The sequence below is a fragment of the Enhydra lutris genome, unplaced genomic scaffold (genome assembly GCF_002288905.1).
Source record: "Enhydra lutris kenyoni isolate GAN:26980312 unplaced genomic scaffold, ASM228890v2 scaffoldscaffold22, whole genome shotgun sequence".
In the NCBI taxonomy this organism is placed as follows: domain Eukaryota; kingdom Metazoa; phylum Chordata; class Mammalia; order Carnivora; family Mustelidae; genus Enhydra; species Enhydra lutris.
Genome location: NW_019154106.1, coordinates 6,772,409 through 6,790,378, shown reverse-complemented (window position 1 = coordinate 6,790,378; position 17,970 = coordinate 6,772,409). Strand labels below are relative to the sequence as shown.

General features: G+C 61.9%; 2 protein-coding genes across 5 annotated transcripts in view; one reads left to right on the top strand and one right to left on the bottom strand.

Annotated features, from left to right (window-relative positions):
* Positions 1–789, top strand: part of LOC111149404 (SCY1 like pseudokinase 1) — an 11,308-nt gene extending 10,519 nt beyond the window's left edge. For all 3 annotated transcript variants that reach the window (XM_022506433.1, XM_022506431.1, XM_022506432.1), the window contains exons 16-18: positions 51–263; positions 352–406; positions 527–789. In XM_022506433.1, the coding sequence (XP_022362141.1) occupies positions 51–263; positions 352–406; positions 527–651 (393 nt within the window). In that variant the 3' untranslated portion in view covers positions 652–789. The remainder of the gene's footprint in view (positions 1–50; positions 264–351; positions 407–526) is intronic.
* Positions 664–17,970, bottom strand: LOC111149403 (latent transforming growth factor beta binding protein 3). Of its 2 annotated transcripts, XM_022506429.1 has the most exons (28): positions 17,629–17,970; positions 14,521–14,850; positions 14,168–14,370; positions 13,882–13,987; positions 13,571–13,663; positions 13,306–13,428; positions 12,652–12,810; positions 12,381–12,566; positions 11,844–11,860; positions 11,697–11,769; positions 11,444–11,542; positions 9,725–9,850; positions 9,508–9,639; positions 9,256–9,384; positions 8,893–9,015; positions 8,505–8,627; positions 5,737–5,859; positions 5,389–5,508; positions 3,712–3,840; positions 3,274–3,441; positions 3,026–3,109; positions 2,604–2,732; positions 2,363–2,500; positions 2,126–2,266; positions 1,807–1,968; positions 1,641–1,721; positions 1,402–1,533; positions 664–1,294 (listed from the first exon to the last, which is right to left on the bottom strand). In XM_022506429.1, the coding sequence occupies exons 1-28, from the start codon at positions 17,954–17,956 to the stop codon at positions 1,143–1,145; spliced, it is 3,909 nt and encodes a 1,302-aa protein (XP_022362137.1). In that variant the 5' UTR covers positions 17,957–17,970; the 3' UTR covers positions 664–1,142. The 2 variants fall into 2 exon arrangements, with proteins under 2 accessions (XP_022362137.1, XP_022362138.1); XM_022506430.1 differs by lacking the exon at positions 2,126–2,266.

Genomic DNA, 17,970 nt, shown 5'->3' with positions numbered 1-17,970 from the left:
GGGGCCAGCTCCCCCCACCCCATCAGGCACCACCTTCCCACCTTCTGCAGACCAGCAGCCTGGATGTCAAATCCCCCGAGTCAGACTGGAGCAGCTGGGATGCGGAGGGCTCATGGGAGCAGGGCTGGCAGGACCCAAGTCCCCCAGAGCCACCCCCTGAGGGCACACGGCTGGCCAGTGAATATAACTGGGGTGGCCCGGAGCCCAGCGACAAAGGTGATCCCTTTGCTGCCCTGTCGGCTCGACGGGAGACTGGTGCGCAGGTACGTGGCACCCATCTGGGGGAGGGTACAGACTGGGGTAGACCTCAGCTGGGAGTCCATGCCCACTCCCGCCACACTTTCGTTTCAGCTGAGACCTGATTCGTGGGGCGATGACAACTGGGAGGGTCTGGAGACAGAGAACCGTAAGTGCTTCCCCTGGGACAGCTGGTGGACTAGGGCTATTGACCTTGGGGCAAGTGCAGGCTGGGCAGCTGAGCCCCCTGTGCTCCTGAAGCCCTCAGCCCACCTCCTCCTGCTCCCAGGGCAAGGGAAGGCCGAGCTGGCCCGGAAGAAGCGTGAGGAGCGCAGGCGGGAGATGGAGGCCAAACGCGCGGAGAAGAAGGCAGCCAAGGGCCCCATGAAGCTGGGCACCCGGAAGCTGGACTGAACTGCGGGTGCGGGCGCTTGTAGCCGCGGAGAGCGGGCCCCGCGGATGTATTTATTGTACAAACCATGCAGCCCGGCCAGTCTGGCCAGGCACATCTCACGTGTACATAATCAGAGCCACAATAAATTCTATTTCACACCCTGGTGTTGGCTCAGTGTAGCCCCTCCCAGGAGGCTCGGGTCTGGCGCAGCCCTGTGGAGTCCACGCCTACCACAGACATGAACATTAATTTGCTTGGAAAACCAAGAGTAAAGAGGCACGATCTGATTTATCGGTTGCCAGGAAATGCCCTCTGGGAGGAAGGCCGCCAGTGCCAGAGACCCAGTCTCTTCCTGTGAACTGGGCGGCGCTGCTGGGCGCAGGGAGGGGTCTGAGAGCCCTGGAGAGTCCCTGGGTCCGAGCCCCGAGTTGGGGCAGGCAGCAGAGGCTGAGCTCGCCTAGAGGCTCAGGCGGAAACCTCTCTCGCTGATGGCCGAGGTCCGGGCTCCGCGTCAGCGGCGGCGCTGGGGCACGCAGGCCCCGTGCGGGCGGCTGCGCGCGAAGCCAGCTTTGCAGACGCAGCGGAAGGAGCCGCTCGTGTTCACGCAGCGCTCGCTCTTGCACAGCAGCCCGCGCTGGTTCAGCTCCCGGCACTCGTCGATGTCTGGGGGTGGGGGCGACAGGTGCGGGCTTCACCGGGGCGCCAGAGTACGCAGCCCCCTTAGCTTGCACACCTCCCTCCGGCCGCGCCCCACCCCGCCCCCGGCTCACCCACACAGCGCGCGCGAGAGGCGTCGAGCTGGAAGCCTCCAGGACACTCGCACACGGCGCCACCGGGCCGGGGCACGCAGCGGCCACTCACGCAGCGGCACTCGTCGGAATCCTCCTCTGAGCTGTCCTCTTCTGCGCAGGCCGGGAGAATGTCGACATTAACCTCCACCTCCACTACCTGCAGCCGGACTGGAACCCCCGCCGACCACCACCACGCCTTGCCCTCCTGCTACACTCACCTCGAGGGGGCTTCCCCAGCAGCAGGGGACTCGCGTCCCAGAAAGAATTGCTCTCACTCTGCGACGTCGGGCACTGGGACCCTGGGAGGGACAGGGGCGGTCAGCGACGTGGATGCACCCAGCTCCCGCCCCAACCGCTCCGGGGGCGCGCGGCGGTTTGGCTCACCGGAGCTGCGCGGCGGGCAGGGGCGGCACTGGGCTCCCCAGCCGCGTCCCTGGCGACAGCAGCAGTCGTCGAAGGTGAGGGTTGGCCCGGCTAGGGGCCCCGCGCACATGCCGTCTTCTCCACGCTGGGCCCAGCACACGTCCCGCAGCTCCGGGGCACGCTCTGCGGAGGGAGACCCGGCATCAGCTAGGCGCCCCAAGGCGGGGGTGGGGGGCAATCGGCCCCCCCGTTCCCACCCACCCTCGCGGGGGCCGCGACCCCGGGGCTCCACACAGCGGACCGGGCCCTCGGATTGGCCCAGGACAACTCTCGCCCTCACCGGCTGGGCTCTCTGGGAGCTGGCAATCGCGGCCGGAGGGCCCGGGCACCCAGGGCGGGCGGCACTCGCAGCGGTAGGAGCCCGGCAGGTTGACGCAGCGACCAGGGCGGCAGGCTGCCGGGTCCTGGCACTCGTCTACGTCTACGGGTAGCGAGGGCATGTGCGGGGGTGGCGGTCACGGCTCGGCCCGGTCCCCGCTCCCCTCCTGTTTCCCCAGCCAGCAGGCCCGGGCCTCACCCATCTCCTCTGGGCTCAGACACTGGCGCTGCGCTGGGCTGTACTCGGCCGGGGGCGTGCAGGCACAGCGGTAGCCGCCGCGCGTGTTCTCACACACTCCGTTCCGGCAGTTGGACTCGTCCAGGCACTCGTCCACGTCTGCGGGGAGGAAAAGCGCCCGTGGAGGGAACCGGCCCGAAGTAGGGTGGTTGTGTGTGTCTCCCGGCCGCGGTCCCACGCCGCGGGGATCGCCTGCACTCACCCACGCACTCCAGCAGGTTCCCGTCGTAGTAGAAGCCTTGCTTGCAATAGCACTCGTAGCCCGGCTGCGTATTCACGCACTTGCCCTCCTTGCAGATCTCCGCCCCAAACAATATGCACTCGTCGATGTCTGCGGAGGGACAAGCCGTGGGCGCCCCGTGGTCCTTACCTGCCGGGCGGCTCTGGCCCGCAGCCAGGGAAGTGGGGGCGGGGCTAACCGCGGGAGCCAAGCAAACTCGGCGGGAGAGGCTTTTTCGGGCCCGGACGTAGGCGTGCTAGGGGCGGGGCAGACGCTGAAGATGTGGGCGGGGCTTACCCCAGGGCCCGCTACCGACCTAGCGGGCACGGGCGGGATCGGGGCGGTCCGAAGCTCGGTGGGCGGGCCGGGGCGGGCCCGGCGGGCGGAGTCGTTTCGGGGCTTACCACGGTGGGCTGGGATGCCGTAGTTGACAATGTTGTTGTCTTGGGTGTAGCCCTTCCCGTCTGGGCAGAGGCTGTGGAACTCAGCTGCGGGGAGAGAGCGGCCGCGGGGAAGAAAGGAGGCACGACTGAGCGCGCGCGCACTAGCCGCTGGGCTCAGGTCGGAGCTCTCCGCCGCCATTTCCCACCGACCCAGGAAGGGGCCGTCTCCCCAGCACATTTCCAAAAATGAAGAAACTGAGACTCCTGACCTGAGCTGTAGACTGGGCAGGGATAGATCTCACAGTGGTCTCCCCAGCCAGCTCCCAGCGAACAGCAGCATTCCTGCTGGGTGACATTGGTGGCCAGTACACTGTCGCAGAACACCGTGTCATCGAAGTTAAGGTAGCACTCCTTCTTGTGGTGGGGCGGCTCCACCTCTGAGGGGAGAGGAGGGAAGCTCAGGGTCCTGCAAACAATCCTGCCAACCCACGCTCCCCACCAGTCTCCTTCCTCTGCTCCCTCACCTTCCCTGGCTCCCCTCAGCCGCCCTGTCAGAGCCAAGTTCCAACCTCAAAGTGGCATTCAGGGCCCTCCTGCGAGGTCCCCCCCCCCCCCCCCCCCAGACTCTCAGGCAAAAGGGATTTCTCCTTGTTCCCCTGATTCCAGAGGCTGGGACCAGCACCCGTCTCTGAACCCGGGCCACTCACCCTCACAGCCGTGGTGGTCCTGGGTGGGCGTGAAGCCCTCATCACAGATGCAAGCGTAGGAGCCCTGTAGGTTCTCACAGGCCCCGTGGGGAAGGCACAGGCCAGGGTCCTGACTGCATTCATCTATGTCTGTGGCCAGCAAGGGAAGCAGGAAGAGTTGCTCCAAGGAAACCAGCCCTTCCTTCCCTACGGGGTGTGCCTCCAGGGACTCACATAAGCTCAGAACCCAAACTTCCACTTTGATCTCAAAGTGCACACAACACGATGTCCACTCAGGTCTGTCTGTGCGTGTGACTAGAGGTGAGCACATTCACTGTCTTCTGCCATTCACATGGCGGGTTTTAGGTACCATGGCTGCCACCAGCAACAAATGGAGTCCTAACTCTTAGTCCCGCATCTGGGGACTTTTGGTTTGGCCTCCTCATACATATCAGTTTCATCCTTTATTCTAAATACTGGCACCCCCAAATCTATGTTCAGGGCACTCTCCCCTAAAAACACAACTGACTCCTCCCAGATCCCTGTGCTTTGCACACCCTGTTCTTTGGGCCTGGAATACCATGCCTGCTTCTCTCTGCATGGGGACTTTATTTATGCCTTAGGAAACCATCTTTAGGGGCACTTGGGTGGCTCAGTCATTAAGCGTCTGCCTTCAGCTCAGGTCATGATCCCAGGGTCCTGGGATCGAGCCCCGCATCGCATCAGGCTCCCTGCTCAGCGGGAAGCCTGCTTCTCCCTCTCCTACTCCCTCTGTTTGTGTTCCCTGTCTCGTTGTGTCTCTGTCAAATAATAAGATCTTTAAAAAAAAAAAAGGGAAATGCAATGTTTTCTCACATTTCCAAGGCAATTTAAAAAAAAAAAAGGAAAAAAAAGAAACAAAAAGGAGGGGCGCTTGGGTGGCTCAGTGGTTTAAGCCTCTACCTTGGGGTCAGGTCATGATCTCACGGTCCTGGGATTGAGCCCTGCATCGGGCTCTCTGCTCAGCAAGGAGACTGCTTCCCCCCCCCCCCCCCCCCCCCCCGCCTGCCTGTGATCTCTCTCTGTCAAATAAATAAATAAAATCTTAAAAAAAAGAAAAAAAAGAGGGGCGCCTGGGTGGCTCAGTGGGTTAAAGCCTCTGCCTTCGGCTCAGGTCATGATCCCAGGGTCCTGGGATCGAGCCCCATGTCGGGGTCTCTGCTCACCAGGGAGCCTGTTTCCTTCTCTCTCTCTGCCTGCCTGTTACTTGTGATCTGTCAAATAAATAAATAAAAATCTTTAAAAAAAAAAAAAGATACCATCTTTTTGCTCCAAGTTCCAGTTCAATTGTCCCCTCTCTGTTGCCAATTAATCACTTATGCAGACCTCTTCTGGCACCCTGAATGGTAGGAATCAACTCACATGTCAGCCTCCCCTAGTGGGGGCCCTGGGTTGTCGCTCCGTACCTGGCACATAGTGCAGAAGCTGGCAGATAGCCGGTTCTCAGGAAATTGCTGGCTACCGCACATACGGCGAGCGGGCACCCAGTAGGCACACTGTAATTACTTTCATTATTGTTGCTACTGTAGGTGAAGGAGTTGAAGGGGGAGTGAATGTGTGGATGGACAGATGGATGGAAAGACAGATCGACAGGGAGTCTAGATTCCTGCCATTCCCTGCCAGCCCTCCTTGGTGACTCTCAGCCAATCTCCCCCATACCTTGGCACTTCCTGCCGCCTACCAGCCGATGCCCCTGGGGACAGAGACATCGGTAGGAGCCATTGGTGTTGATGCAGTCACCCCCAATGCAGGCTGCGGGGAAGTCACACTCATCGATGTCTGCAGAGGATCAGAGAGGTGGGGAACCTCAGGGGCTCACCCAGCTCAGACAGCCCAGCCCGAGGCTGCCAAGGCTTCCCCCAGAGCCCCGGGTCAGGCCTGCACCCCAGACCCGATGTTGGATCTGGAGGGGGCGCTGGACAGGGGAGTGCCTGGCTTGGAGCCCAGCCCGGGGCAGCCCTGGGGTAGGGAGGAACAGGCTAACTCCCAGCCCTCCGCCCTGCTTACCCTCGCATCGGCTCCGGTCTCTTGACAGATGGTAGCCAGAGAGGCACTGACACTGGAAGGAGCCTGGCGTGTTGGTGCAGATGCCGTTGTCACACACATCCTCCGCCTCACACTCATCCACATCTGTGGGGCACAAGGGGCGTCAGAGGGCCAGCGTGGGATGGTCTCAGGCCTCTGTTACCCTTTTCCTACTCGCGCCTAAGACATGCAGTTGAGGCCAATATTGCTTAAGGGAAGCAGAGGCCCCTCAGCCCCTCCGTGCAGCACGCCCTGCCCTGGGAATCGGGCCGGGTGCTTCCAGGGAGCCTGGGCCACGGCCGGTTCCAAAGAGCTCAAGCCTCAACCTTCATCGTCCTCACCAAACAAGGGCACCCTCGGCATCCCCTCTTCCCATACTGCCCTGACCTCCCTTGCCCCAGCTGCTCTCGCCTTTCCCCCACCTACCATGGCTCCCTTTCTGCCCACGTAAAAAAGCTCCTGTCTTTGTCCTTCTGGCAGAATAATGTCTTCTGCTTGCACAGTAAAGGAACTTGAACTTGGTCTTCCCCTGAGAGCATGCTTCTTTGCAGTCCTTTCTGGCAGAAGCTGGTTCTTGGCCACAGGTCAGAGCCCTTGCAAGCCACTCTGCCTCTGAGGTGCACCAGGCCCCCCTGCCAGCCTCCCCCTTCTCTCTTGCTGTCAGCACTCACCTCCCTAGTCTCCCCTCCTCTATCTTGCTCCTCACCCTAGGACTTTTCAGCATCCGAATGGTCAGCCAGGCCCAGCCTCTGACCTTACACCCTGGATCAGTTTCTGTGACCTTCACTTTGGTGGCAGCACTCACTGTCAGGACGACGGCCTGGGAGCTGCCCCACGGTGGGCATCTCAGATACTGCTGCCTTCCCACTGCCTCTGCTGCTCTTGAGGCCCCCAGCCCACCCTCTCTCCCTCTCTCCCGGGGGCCCATGCCCCCTTCTCTTTCCTCCGCGACGGTCTGGGAGGCCATGCCTGCCCCTGGGCCTCCAGATCTTGGGTGCCGGCACCCACTAGGCTGAGCACCCTGGGTCACAGCCACTCCCTCTGGCCTTGGGCCCTGCCTGATCTTCAGCTGGCGCCACCCTATCCCTCCTCCTCAGGCTGGACTTCTGGAAAGTCCCTAGGCAGCTCCCACGCCCTTGGGCAGTCCCAACCCTCTACAGGTCATTACAAGTCCCCCACTGGACTCAGGCCCTTTATTGCTCATTGAGAAAATTAAGGGTAATCTTTACCCTCCCCCAAATCATTACATCCATTAGGGCAAGAGATGTCCCTTCTGTCTGTGGCTCCTCCCCCCACTGCCCTTTCCCCGAGCTCCCTTTCCTGGCATCTCCTCAGCCTACATCCCTAAACCCCATGCTGGCAGAGCCCCAGGTCTCACTCTTCCCCACATGCTGCCTGCCTCTCCTGGCCTCCTCACACCACAGAAGCCACCCTACCAAGGTCACCAGGGACTTTCTTTTCTCACCACTCAGTTCTTACTTTTCAAGAACCTTTCAGTTACATTTGGCTCATCGTCTTCTGCCCTGAAAGCCTCTCCCTGGTTTCTCAGCTGGGACTCCCTGAGCCTCCTTCCATCCCTCCTCCCCCATCTCCCACTCCTGTTCCCCTACCTTCCACTGATGTGGCTTTGCCCACAAGGCTCTGCTGAGGCTCCCCTCACTGGACCCACCCTCCTTGGCTAGGCAGGCGCATCCCAAGTTTCCACGGCCCCTGGCAGTCCACAGTTCCCCTGGGTGTGTGTGTGTCTGGCCCAAAGCTTCCAATCTGTACGGCCCACCCTCTGCCAGCATCTCCAGCCTAGAGGCCCACAGGGACACCCACACAACTGGTCCAGCATGAAACTTGGTGTCTTCCTTCTCCAATCTGCACCACCCTGGAGACCCTGTCCCAGTGAACAGCACAACCACAGTTACCCAGGCCAGAAAGCTGGAGGGTCCCTCGTTCCCCCGCTCTCACCCGGACATCCAGTTAATAAGCTCAGGGAACGTGCTTTAAGATTTCCCTACTACCACACCATCCCCAGACCATCCTGGGGCTGCTACTCCCATCACTGCCACCACCATCTGTGCCCTGGGTCTCCAGGGGACCTCCAGCTACTCGCCACACTCAGCAGCAGGAAACTTTCCAAAGCAAATGGTGACTCTTGTCACCCTTCCCCTTAAAAGCCAGACCTCCTGGGCAGGGCAGGGGTGGGTGGGGGAGTGGGAACCTGCCCCTCACCAGCCAGCCTCCGCCCCGCCCCCAGCTTACACCTTACAGTTTGTGGCACAGTCCCAGCTGGTTTGCACTTCTGAGTCTGCTGGTGCTGCCTTTCTTTGCTTGGCTAATTCCTACTGGTCCTTTAAGACGATTCAGGCCTGGCACCCACCTTCCAGCCAGGCCCACAGCCCTGCGCTCTCCCGTCTGTGTGTAACGTTCCTAAGTTTCTCTGAATCTCTGAATCCCAGCCCGCCTCTTGGTGCATAAGAAACAGTGCAGTGGGACTACCAGCGCCCCTCCCCCTTCTTTTATGCCCCCCCCACTTTAAATTTAAGTAACGTGCTTTGCAGAAGCAAAGAAACCAGAAGCCTTGGGTCCCTAAGACCCTTCCTACATAGAAATTCTGGTGGCCTTTCATCGGCCAGGGTCCGTGACCTGGGGGGTGGATCAGCTATCTCCTACCCCCCGTGGGACGGACGGGGTGGCCGAGTCCCCAGCTTCCACGCGTGAGTGGGTGCAGGGGCGTTGGAGTGGGGAGGGCTGGGGCTCACCCTGGCAGCTGCGGCCATCGGGTGCAGGCGCGTAGCCCTGGGCGCACGTGCAGCGGAAGGAGCCTGGGAGGTTCTCGCACCAGCCGGGTGAGCAGGGGCTGCCCTCGGCACACTCGTTCACGTCTGCGGCGGCGAAGGCTCGCCTCGGTAGCCGCCCCACTGCAGCCGGCGCGGTACCGGGGTGGGGGTCTCCTCGTCCCAGGACGGGGGAGGCCCCACCGGCCAGGCGCCTCTCACCGCCATCAGCCCCGCCCCTGCCCTCACCGGATCCCGGAACTGCCGGGTCGCGGGACGGCTCCCGCATGGGCCCCCGCCCATTTGCGGTCCAACCTTCCCTTCCCGCCCCGCATACGAGACTCAGCCGCCGCCCCCCTACCCCCGCTCTCACCGCGGCAGGCCCCGCCCCCCTGGCTGCGGTAGCCGGGCTGACAGGCAATGCACTTGAAGCTCCCGGGTTTGTTCTCGCATTTGCTGTCCGGGCAGGAGCTAGGGTCTCGGCACTCGTCGATGTCTGCGTGGGGTGGGGGTGGGGGGCGGAGAAGGAGGGAGATCCGTTCGAGGACAACGTGGCGGGCCAGGCGTTCAGTGTCCTCAGCAGGGCCTCCTTCGGTTACAGGTCAGCAAGGCGAACCCGGCCCTCGGGGCTCCCGCAGCCCAACCTCGGGGAGGCCCAGGGTCCGGGGCCCGTGCCCCCAGCCCAGGTCGAGAACAGCTGAGGACCCCACGTGGGCCTGGATGGGGCCTCCCCCACCTTCGCACACAGGCGGTCGTGAGGCCTTGAGCCGGTAGCCGGGGTAGCAGTTGCACTTGTAGTGGCCCGGGAAGTTGAGGCAGAAGCCGCCGTCGCCGCACAGGTGGGGCTTGGCGCACTCGTTCAGGTCTGAGCGGGAGGCGGGGAGCGCGAGGAGCGCCCCGGGGACGGCGGAGGCGGTTAGTCTGCGCGCGGGAGGGGAGACCCCCATCCCCCCATCCCCCCTTCCCGCGCCGCCCGAGCCGCGCTCACCCACGCACGAGCGCCCCCCGGCGCCGACGTGCAGGCGGTAGCCGCGGTTGCAGTGGCAGTTGTAGGAGCCGCCGGTGTTCATGCAGACGCCCCTCCCCGCGCCGCACGGCTCCGCCTCGCACTCGTTCACGTCTGAGAAGGGCGCGCGGGCGGGGAGACGTCACAGGGGCGTTGGGACCCACGGCCGCCCCCGGGCCACCCACCCTCCCGCGCTCACCCACGCAGTAGCGGTGCTGCGGGTGCGACCGGTAGCCCGGGTTGCAATGGCAGGAGTAGTCCGAGGGGCCGGGGACGCATTCCCCGTGGCCACAGATGTTCTGGTTCAGGCGACACTCGTCTGTCTCTGGGGGCGGGGGGGGGGATGGTCGAGGAGGGGCCTGAGTAGGAAACACTTTCTGCCACGTTCCCCCCCCCCCGCCCCTCCATTATCCCAATACCCCTACCAATGGGCCCTGAGACACCGCCCTCCAGTCACCTCAATATTTAAAACCCTGCATTGGTAGTCACTCCCTTATCCTCTAGCCCAGTGACCCCAACACCCTTGCCTCAGGGACCTGGGCCCCCCATTCCACAATGGTTAATTTCCTCCCCCTCCCAAGGCAAGCAGGAACTCATTTCCTGGGAATCTGCTTGCCCCCTGGTTGTGCCTAAGCGGTCAGATCAAGAACCCCCTTCACCACTGTCTTTGTCACCAGTCTTGAACTCCCTGCCTCCCACCACTCCCTCCTTTAGGTCCCCAACACCCCCCCCCCCCCCCCCCCCGCAGCCCGGGAACTGATCTGGAGCTCCACCCCACCCTAAACAGGCAGGCTGTTCTTTTCTCCTAGAGTATCTCTCCCTGGAACTCCTTAACACACCCCCCTCCCAGGAGCCTCCCCAGGTGCCTCTTCCCCCACCTTCCCACAGCTCCCAGGGCTGTCATCACACTGTCCCAGCCTGGACAAGCCTCCAGGACGGCCACCTTCCCCATGGGTCCTCAACCCCAGAGCACATCCAGCCTCCTAGATTTCAATCGGGCTGATGGCTCCCTTGCAGCTTAGGGAGTCCACACAGACTCGGACCAGGACCTGGCTCCAGGGTGTGACAAGGGAGGGGGGCAGCCGCTGAACCATGAAGCTAAGTGCACACACTTTCACATATGAAAAGGTGAAATGATACTTAGTATGTAAAACCCTCCAGTCAGTGCCTGGCACAAGGCAACTGCTCAGCCATAGCTAGCAATTATCATGATGCCCCAAACCCCACAGACACTTCCCACAGACTTTGGGATCAAACCCAAGCCTCTTAACAAGGCTCTGTGCATTGGCCCTGCCTGGGTTCAACAACACTTGGTCCGTGTGTGGTTTTCCCTCCTCCACCAGTGTTTCGTGCCCTTTGCCTGGGCTTCACTTGGAATGTCCCTTTTCCCAACCTGCACACCCCTTCCTTCCCCACTTCTTGTTCATTTCTAACACTCTCTAAAGCCCGGCCCAGGAAGCCACCTTTCGTTGCCAGGCTACGTATTATCATAACCCCCAGACTTCTTTCCTTCTCTGATTAATTTTTGTACGACATTTACGAGACACACTCGATTTTTAGACACTAATCTGTTGCCTGTTTACTCTGCAAGAACGGAGAATTTCTGGCTTTAGTTTGCTACTGTATCCCCAGCACCTAAACTGTGCCTGGCACATAGTAGGTGCTCAATAAATATTTGTTGAATCAATGAATGAATGAATAAAGTGTCTTAAGACTGGACAGAGCTCCACAATACCCAGAATGGGGTCTCTGCTGCACACGATGGCTTCCCCAGGGCCCAGTCCAGGGCCCGGCACCCAGTAAGCCCAGGGTAAGTGTTAGTGCTCAGGAAGGACTGGGTGGGGTTGGGTAAGGGAGGAGTAAAATGAAGCCAGGCACGTGGCTTCTCTCAGTCGTGGCCTCAGCGGGCAGGTCTTACCTGTGACCTGAGTAGGAGCGATCTCCACCGCACTGCGGGATGGCGGCAGGTCTGGCAGGAACCAGCGCACAGTGGGTGGCGAGGGCCGGGAGATCAACTCTGTAGACAGCAGTGTACACCCATCAGGGGGTGTGGGGGATGGGAAAGACACCCCTCTCCGGGTGCACCCGGCTTCACAATCCCCTGATGGCCAGGCTGTCCACCACCCCTGGGGACAGCCCTTGAGGACTGGTTCCTGCAGTGAGCAGCTCACCCGGGTAGGGCCTGGCGGGAGACGTGGTGGCAGTCGGGTGGCTCTGGGCTGCTGACTGCTCCTCGACCACTGGCTGTGAGTAACAGCAGCATGAGCCCACTGTTGCCTTCGCTTCCCTGCCCCTCCCACCCAGGCTTTCATACTCACTGAGTCCGTGCTCACCCCTAAAAGGGAAGAAGATGGGGCATTAGTGCAGGGCTGGGGGAAGAGGGGAAAGGAGTTAAGACTGGGATGGGCAGTTGGTGTTTGTGGTCAGGATCTGAGAGTTCGACGATCATGTCTCTGCGTCAAGTGTCAAGAGTTAGATCCTGGGGTCAGGGAGTGTGTGCATCACGGGTCAGGGGAACAGGTATAGGGTGCAAAGGTTGGTCAAGGGCCTTGGATTATAGCTAGGGTCTAAGTCCTTGGGTCGGGAGTCAGAAGGCCAGATCTAAGGACACCATTTGGGCTGGTTCAATGCCCTGGTCTGGAAATCAAAGGGGTTCCAGGTCAGATCTGGAGAGCGATGGTCAGATTCTGCTGATCAGGGGATAGATCCTGGGGTTACAACCTTGGGTAGGGATGAGAGGGCCAATTCTGGGGGTCTGTGGTTAGGTCAAGGATTAGGAGTTGGGGCATCAGAAGTCAAGGGGTCAGGTCTAGGCGTTCCACATCTGTCAGGGAATGGAAAGGCTCAGGCCAGACCTCGTTCTTCCTCCGTGTCCTCAGGTGGTGGCGCCCGGCTGGGGCTCTCCGGGAGCTGCTGGGGCTTGGGTGGCCCGTCGGGGTGCAGGAAAAGGGAAAAGTCACTTTCGCCCTGAATGGTGAGGGTCTGGTGGGAAGTGAGGATGTGGTACCCCTTCCCGGCTGGACAGATCTCCTTGAAGGCAGCTGCGGCCAGAGCAAGGGGGAGAGAAGTGAGTGTTTCCCGGACGGGCGCGTGAACGGCCCCTCAGCCCCATGCACCGCAGCTCACCGGTGCCGTCGGCGGGGCAGCGCTGGCACCTTGCGCCCCAGGCCTTGCCCACGCTGCAGCAGCAGAGCTGGCGGGTGAGGCGCGTGGCCAGTGGGTGCTGGCACTGGTGCTCAGGGCTCACCAGGCGGAAACACAGGCTCTTCTCCTCCGGCTTGTCCGCTGCAGGGGGCCACGGGCGGGCATGGGCATCTGCACTTGAACGCGGCCCGTGTCCCTCCTCCCAGCTGCTTCAGACCTGGCCTCTTGGGCTCAGACAACCCTTGATCCTCATGTGGCCTCTGACCTCAGGCGACCCTGAGTTCATGTGATCCGTGAACCTGTGTTTCTCTGACCTCACATGACCCCTGAAATCTCTGTGACCACTGGCCCCACTGACCCCTGACTTGGCTGCTCTAGACTTCATCCCTCCTACCCATCAAGCCCATGATCTCATATGACCCTCATTCTATATAGTCCTGGACCCCGTGTAACCTCCAACCAGATCTCCTGTGACTCCTGACCCCACTGATCCCTGATCCTATCAGCTCTGGGCCTTACTCCTCCTGCAATCAACCCTTGACCCCACTCTGACCTCTGATCCTTGCTGCCTGGAGCCTTGCCTCTCCTGTCCGTGCCTTGTGACCTCCCATGGACCTGAGCCCCCCTTGTTCTCACCTATGCACTGTGTTCGGGAGGGGCCCAAGCTATGGCCAGGTGGGCAGACGCAGCGATAGGAGCCCGGGTTGTTGAGGCAGTCACCATGGCGACACATGCCTGGCATCGCGCACTCGTTGATGTCTACGGTAAGCGGAAGTGTGACCCTCTAGTGTGCGGTCCCAGGGTGACAGCCAGCTTCTCCAAGAACCTCAGGGTCCTGCCCCACCCACCTTGGGGCCTCCCCCAGTGACAAGGGGCTTCAGACTCTCCTGGTGGGCCATACCCTGGCAGTGGGTGCTGTTGAGTCTCTTGTAGCCCAGGGGGCAGTCAGCGCCCACCTCCCCACGTAGAGGTCCTGGTTTTTGCACCCCTGTGTCTGCAGAGAGAGGACGTGGCAGGGGAGGACACTGGGGGGTCTGGTGGGGAGGGAAAGGAGGGCACTGCGGGGGAGCACAGCGGGAGGCTGCGGGGAGTGTGGTGGGCAGTAAGAGGCTCAGGCTGCGCTGGCCTGGGGGGTCCAACCCCTGCAGGGGAGGAAGGGGTGGGCGTGGGTCCAGCCTGCGGGGGCGCGAACCCCTGAGCCCCGGCACTCACACTGCAGCTGGGGGCACTTATGGCACTTGCTCTGGCCCCAGGCGGTGCCGATGCTCCCGCAGCAGTCTTCCTGCTTGGTGAGGCCCGGGAGGGGATTGCTGCCGCACTAGGGGAAGTTGGGATGAGGGGGTCACAGAGCGCCCAGCCCCACCTGACCTTCCTCCTAGGGGCCTTTTCTTCCCCCTGTCCGCCCACAGACCCCTGTTTTGCACAATCCCCCTTGGAATGGGGACAGGGCAACCCTGAGACCCAAGGGCCGGTCCAGCTGGACTGTGGATTCACTCACGGGCTGCTTGGGCAGCGTGTCCTGGAAGCAGCGGCCCAGGGGCTTCTGGGTGGGTGGCCGGGGGTGCTGGGGCTTGGGGTGCGGCAGCAGGTGCTGCGAGGGGGCGGGGCCCTCGGCATTCGGCCCCTCGATGCGGTGCACTTGGACCGAGGCCTCGGGCGGATGGTGGACGCGCACGTTCACCACGGGGGGCGGGGCCTGCACTGGGGGCGGGGCAGGGTGGCTTCAGGGCTGCCCCCGACCACAGGTAGTCGTGCAGGTTGGGGGCTGGGAGTGGGCGGGGCTCCTCGAGGTCCCGCCGCCCTAGTGCCCGCCCACTTCGGCCTCCCCGGGTCTGCCCTGTGGTCCGGTACCTTCTGCTGAGATCTGTCCCGGCCCGAGGGGCACCAGGAAGGCTGCATGCTGGGCAGGGGGCCCCTCCCCGGGCCCGGGCGGATCCGCGATCACCTGGACCGCGTAGATGGCGTGCTTGCTGGCCACAGACTCGCTCTCTGGAGCCAGGGGCGGCAGCGCGCCTGTGGACAGGGTCCCGGCCCGGCCCAGCCCAGGGCCTGAGCCGCCGGTGCCCCCGCCAGCTCCTCCAGCGGGCACCTGGCAGAAGCGACCGGTGAAGTCCGGGGGACACAGGCACTGGTTTCGGGAGGAGCACTGGCCACCGTTCATGCAGGGCAGAGGGCACACCACTGAGGAGGGGACGTGCATCAGGGACCAGGCCCAGTCCCCCACACACATCCTGTCTCTTTCCCTCCTCCTTACTTCCTTGCCACCCACTGACTCTGTCCCCCTTGGGAAGCTCGGTTTTGGAATCTGCAGAAGCTGATCTCTGGGTCCTCCAACATCCTTCTACCCATGTCGGCTTCTGGAGTCTGAAGTCCTGGACTTAAAATCCTCGCTAAAAGGCCATGCGGCAGCTGGTGGCTGAGCACTTTGCTCCCCCTCCCTGTGCCTCAGTGTTCCCGTCTGTAGGGATGTTTGTCATATCTATTGAATGAGGTGATGCCTGTACAGATAGCACAGTGCCTGGCCCACGGAAGGTGTTTAATAAGTAGTATCGAATGATGATGGTGATCACGGTGCCGGAACAGCCGTTTTCTCCTCTGGCTTTCCCCTCCAGACTCTCCTGGGAATATGATCTCTATCTGGCACTTTCACCTCTTCCAAATTCTCTCCCATTCAGACCTCAGCCCTCTCTGAGCTCTCCCCTCGCCCACCAATCTCCCTTTGTCGGGCCAAACCAGGGCCCACACCTCACCACTATCAGCGATGCCCTTGGGCACCTCAACCCTGGGGATATGTGCCTTGTGCTTCCCCCCACTCCTCCTCGTACCTTGGACTACCACCGGGAAATCCCTGACTGCCTAGATCATTCTACTGAGCCTCAGAGGCCCCATCTCTCCCGGTCCCACTCTACACAGTTCCAGCCTCTGTACAGTCTCATGAATCCACCTCCCCTCCTCCTCATGCCCTCTGCCCCTCCCGTGCCTTGAGCCTTGCCACCCATGCTCCTTGCTGGCTTCCTGCCTGTCCACAGCCCAGCACCCCCAGAGAAACCCGCCTCCGGCAAAGCCCTGGCATGTCACACCCCTGCCTGCTGCTTGCTTCCTTGCCCAAACAGTTAAGGCTCTCCATGGCCCAGAATGAATCTTCTATAAGCCGATCCCCCTCTGCTCTTTCCACGTGCACGCGACACCCTCACACTCCTCTCCCTCCTCCCACAGCTATGCCCCATCTCCTGCCTCCATCGTTTTATTCATGCCTTTCCCTCCCCTTCAGGGCCTTGTCCCTTCACCTCTCCACATTCAAATATTTCCAGCCTCAGCTTCTCCTCCAGGAAGGGAGCCTTTCCTCGCCTTACGCTTGACTTGTTATATTTATGTCTGTCTCCCACACTGTAAAGGGTGATTTGGAGGGGCTGTGTCTGCCTCAGTTCTGGGACCCAGAGGAGGTTTGGGGGGCATAAATGAAGGAGTGACTGAGAGGCTGGGACCTATGTCTTTCTGTGACACGCATTCACAAGCCACATCCAGCCTTGGGGCCCTGAGCTCACACACCAGACCCAGCCCCTCTCCTACCTGCCCCCTCCCCCCACCCAGCTGCCCTCACTTCCCAGAAGGGAAAGGTGGAGATGATGCTCTTCTGGACACCTGCAGGGCCTCAGAGGGACAACCCACAGCCATGGCCATCAGGGCCTGGGTAAGAGCATCCCGGGCCAGCTCATCCTGCCAGGACTCTCAGCACAGGAGGGGTGTGTCCCGGGCTAGGGGAGGCAGGATCCTCTCCTTCCTGCCTCCCAGTGAGTCACCCATAGCGGTGAGGGTGACCTCTCAATGACACCCGCCCACTGTGGCCTGGGCACCGAGCCTGGGGATGTGGGCAACACAGATGGAGACAGCAGCCTGGGCAGGATGGCCAGGGGGTCTGGGAGGCTGGGCCCACATACACTCACATGCATGGTCATTTTCTTTCTCTCTCTCTCTCTTTCTCACACACACACACACACACACACACACACACATCTCATGAGAACTAAGAACCACATCAGGGAGGTTCCTCAGGTCTGTGAGTTGGTATGTGAGTAGGAATGTGTAAGAGGGGCCGTCTTGCTGGTGCCATCCTGGGCCCAGCCTAATTACCCTGTCCAGGAGGGTAATTACTGCCAGGACACCTCCCCCAGCCTGGCCCACAGGGCCCTAGCGGGAGGCGAGCCGGACTCCAGGCCTGGCCCTTTGAAGAGAGACGCTGGGGAAGGGGTAGGCTCCAAGTGGAACTGGGGAGTCATGAGGGCTTGTTGGGGAGGGGAGACTCTGAGGCAGAGCTCTTGAGAGCTTATGGGGAAGGCAAAGAAGGGACAGCAGGATAAAGAGGGACTGAGGACCCAAACCAGCCCCTGCTTCCAGGCCTGCACTCCTCTCTAGGCCTAAGCACCTCTTCCCTCCCAGAACTTGCCAATATCTAACCTCTTCACCCCAAGCCCTGGCCTTGGCTCCTCCCGGAGCATGCAGGTGTCTACCCCTGGCAGGCCCTGCCGTAGACATCTTGAAAGGACTTTTCCTATTTCTTCCAGCAACTCTGTTTCTTAGGGGAATATCTACCCCTTCTCTGTGACCTCTGGGCCCCAGCTGACATCCTGCAAAAGCCCCTGTGTGCTGAACCTGACTCCCTTTCAGAACCCAGCGACTTCCCAGAGGCCTGTGTCATGCCGGACCCCAGCAGGACCCCACATCTGAGGCCTCAACTCTAACGCAAAGCGGTGAAGTTCTGGTCCACGCAGCCCCGCCGCTGCTGCCTGCCCCAGGACTCCAGCCTCCCAAGCCCCTCGTGTCCCTGGAGCCCCAGGCCCCCAGAGCTCCGCTTTCCGCACCCCCCGGCCCCCAGCGTCATATACCCTACTCCGCCCTGTCTCCCCTATTTGTCCGGGTTCCTGCCTTCCCGCTCCCCCGGCCCGTGCCCCCGGCCCTCACCCACGCGGAAGCCGGAGCCCGTGAGCGTATCGGTGCTGTGGCCGTTCTCTCCGATGAGCGTCATGTTGGAGCCCTGCTGACAACTGTCCCGACACTGGCCCTTGAGACAGGTCCGCTTGCAGATCACCGGCGCAAAGACCACCTTGAAGCGCTCGCGGGCCAGCGCCCCGCCCCCGCCAGCGCCCCGCTCGCCCGCCGGCCCCCCCTCGGCCCCGCCGCCCGGGCCCAGCGGCAGCAGCAGCAGCAGCAGCAGCGCCAGCAGCCCCGCCGCCCCCGCCCCGCGCATCTCAGGGGCCAGGCCGCCAGCAGCCCCGCGGGGCCCGGGCATCCGGGGCCGCAGGA

Excerpts from the sequence above, each read along its gene's own strand:
- LOC111149403 (XM_022506429.1), bottom strand. The coding sequence starts at position 17,956 with ATGCCCGGGCCCCGCGGGGCTGCTGGCGGCCTGGCCCCTGAGATGCGC. Across the intron at positions 13,664-13,881 it reads TAAGTGCCCCCAGCTGCAGT|ACACAGGGGTGCAAAAACCA; the intron begins GTGAGTGCCGGG and ends CTCTCTCTGCAG. Across the intron at positions 3,841-5,388 it reads AGGCGGCAGGAAGTGCCAAG|ACATAGATGAATGCAGTCAG; the intron begins GTATGGGGGAGA and ends TGCTGGCCACAG.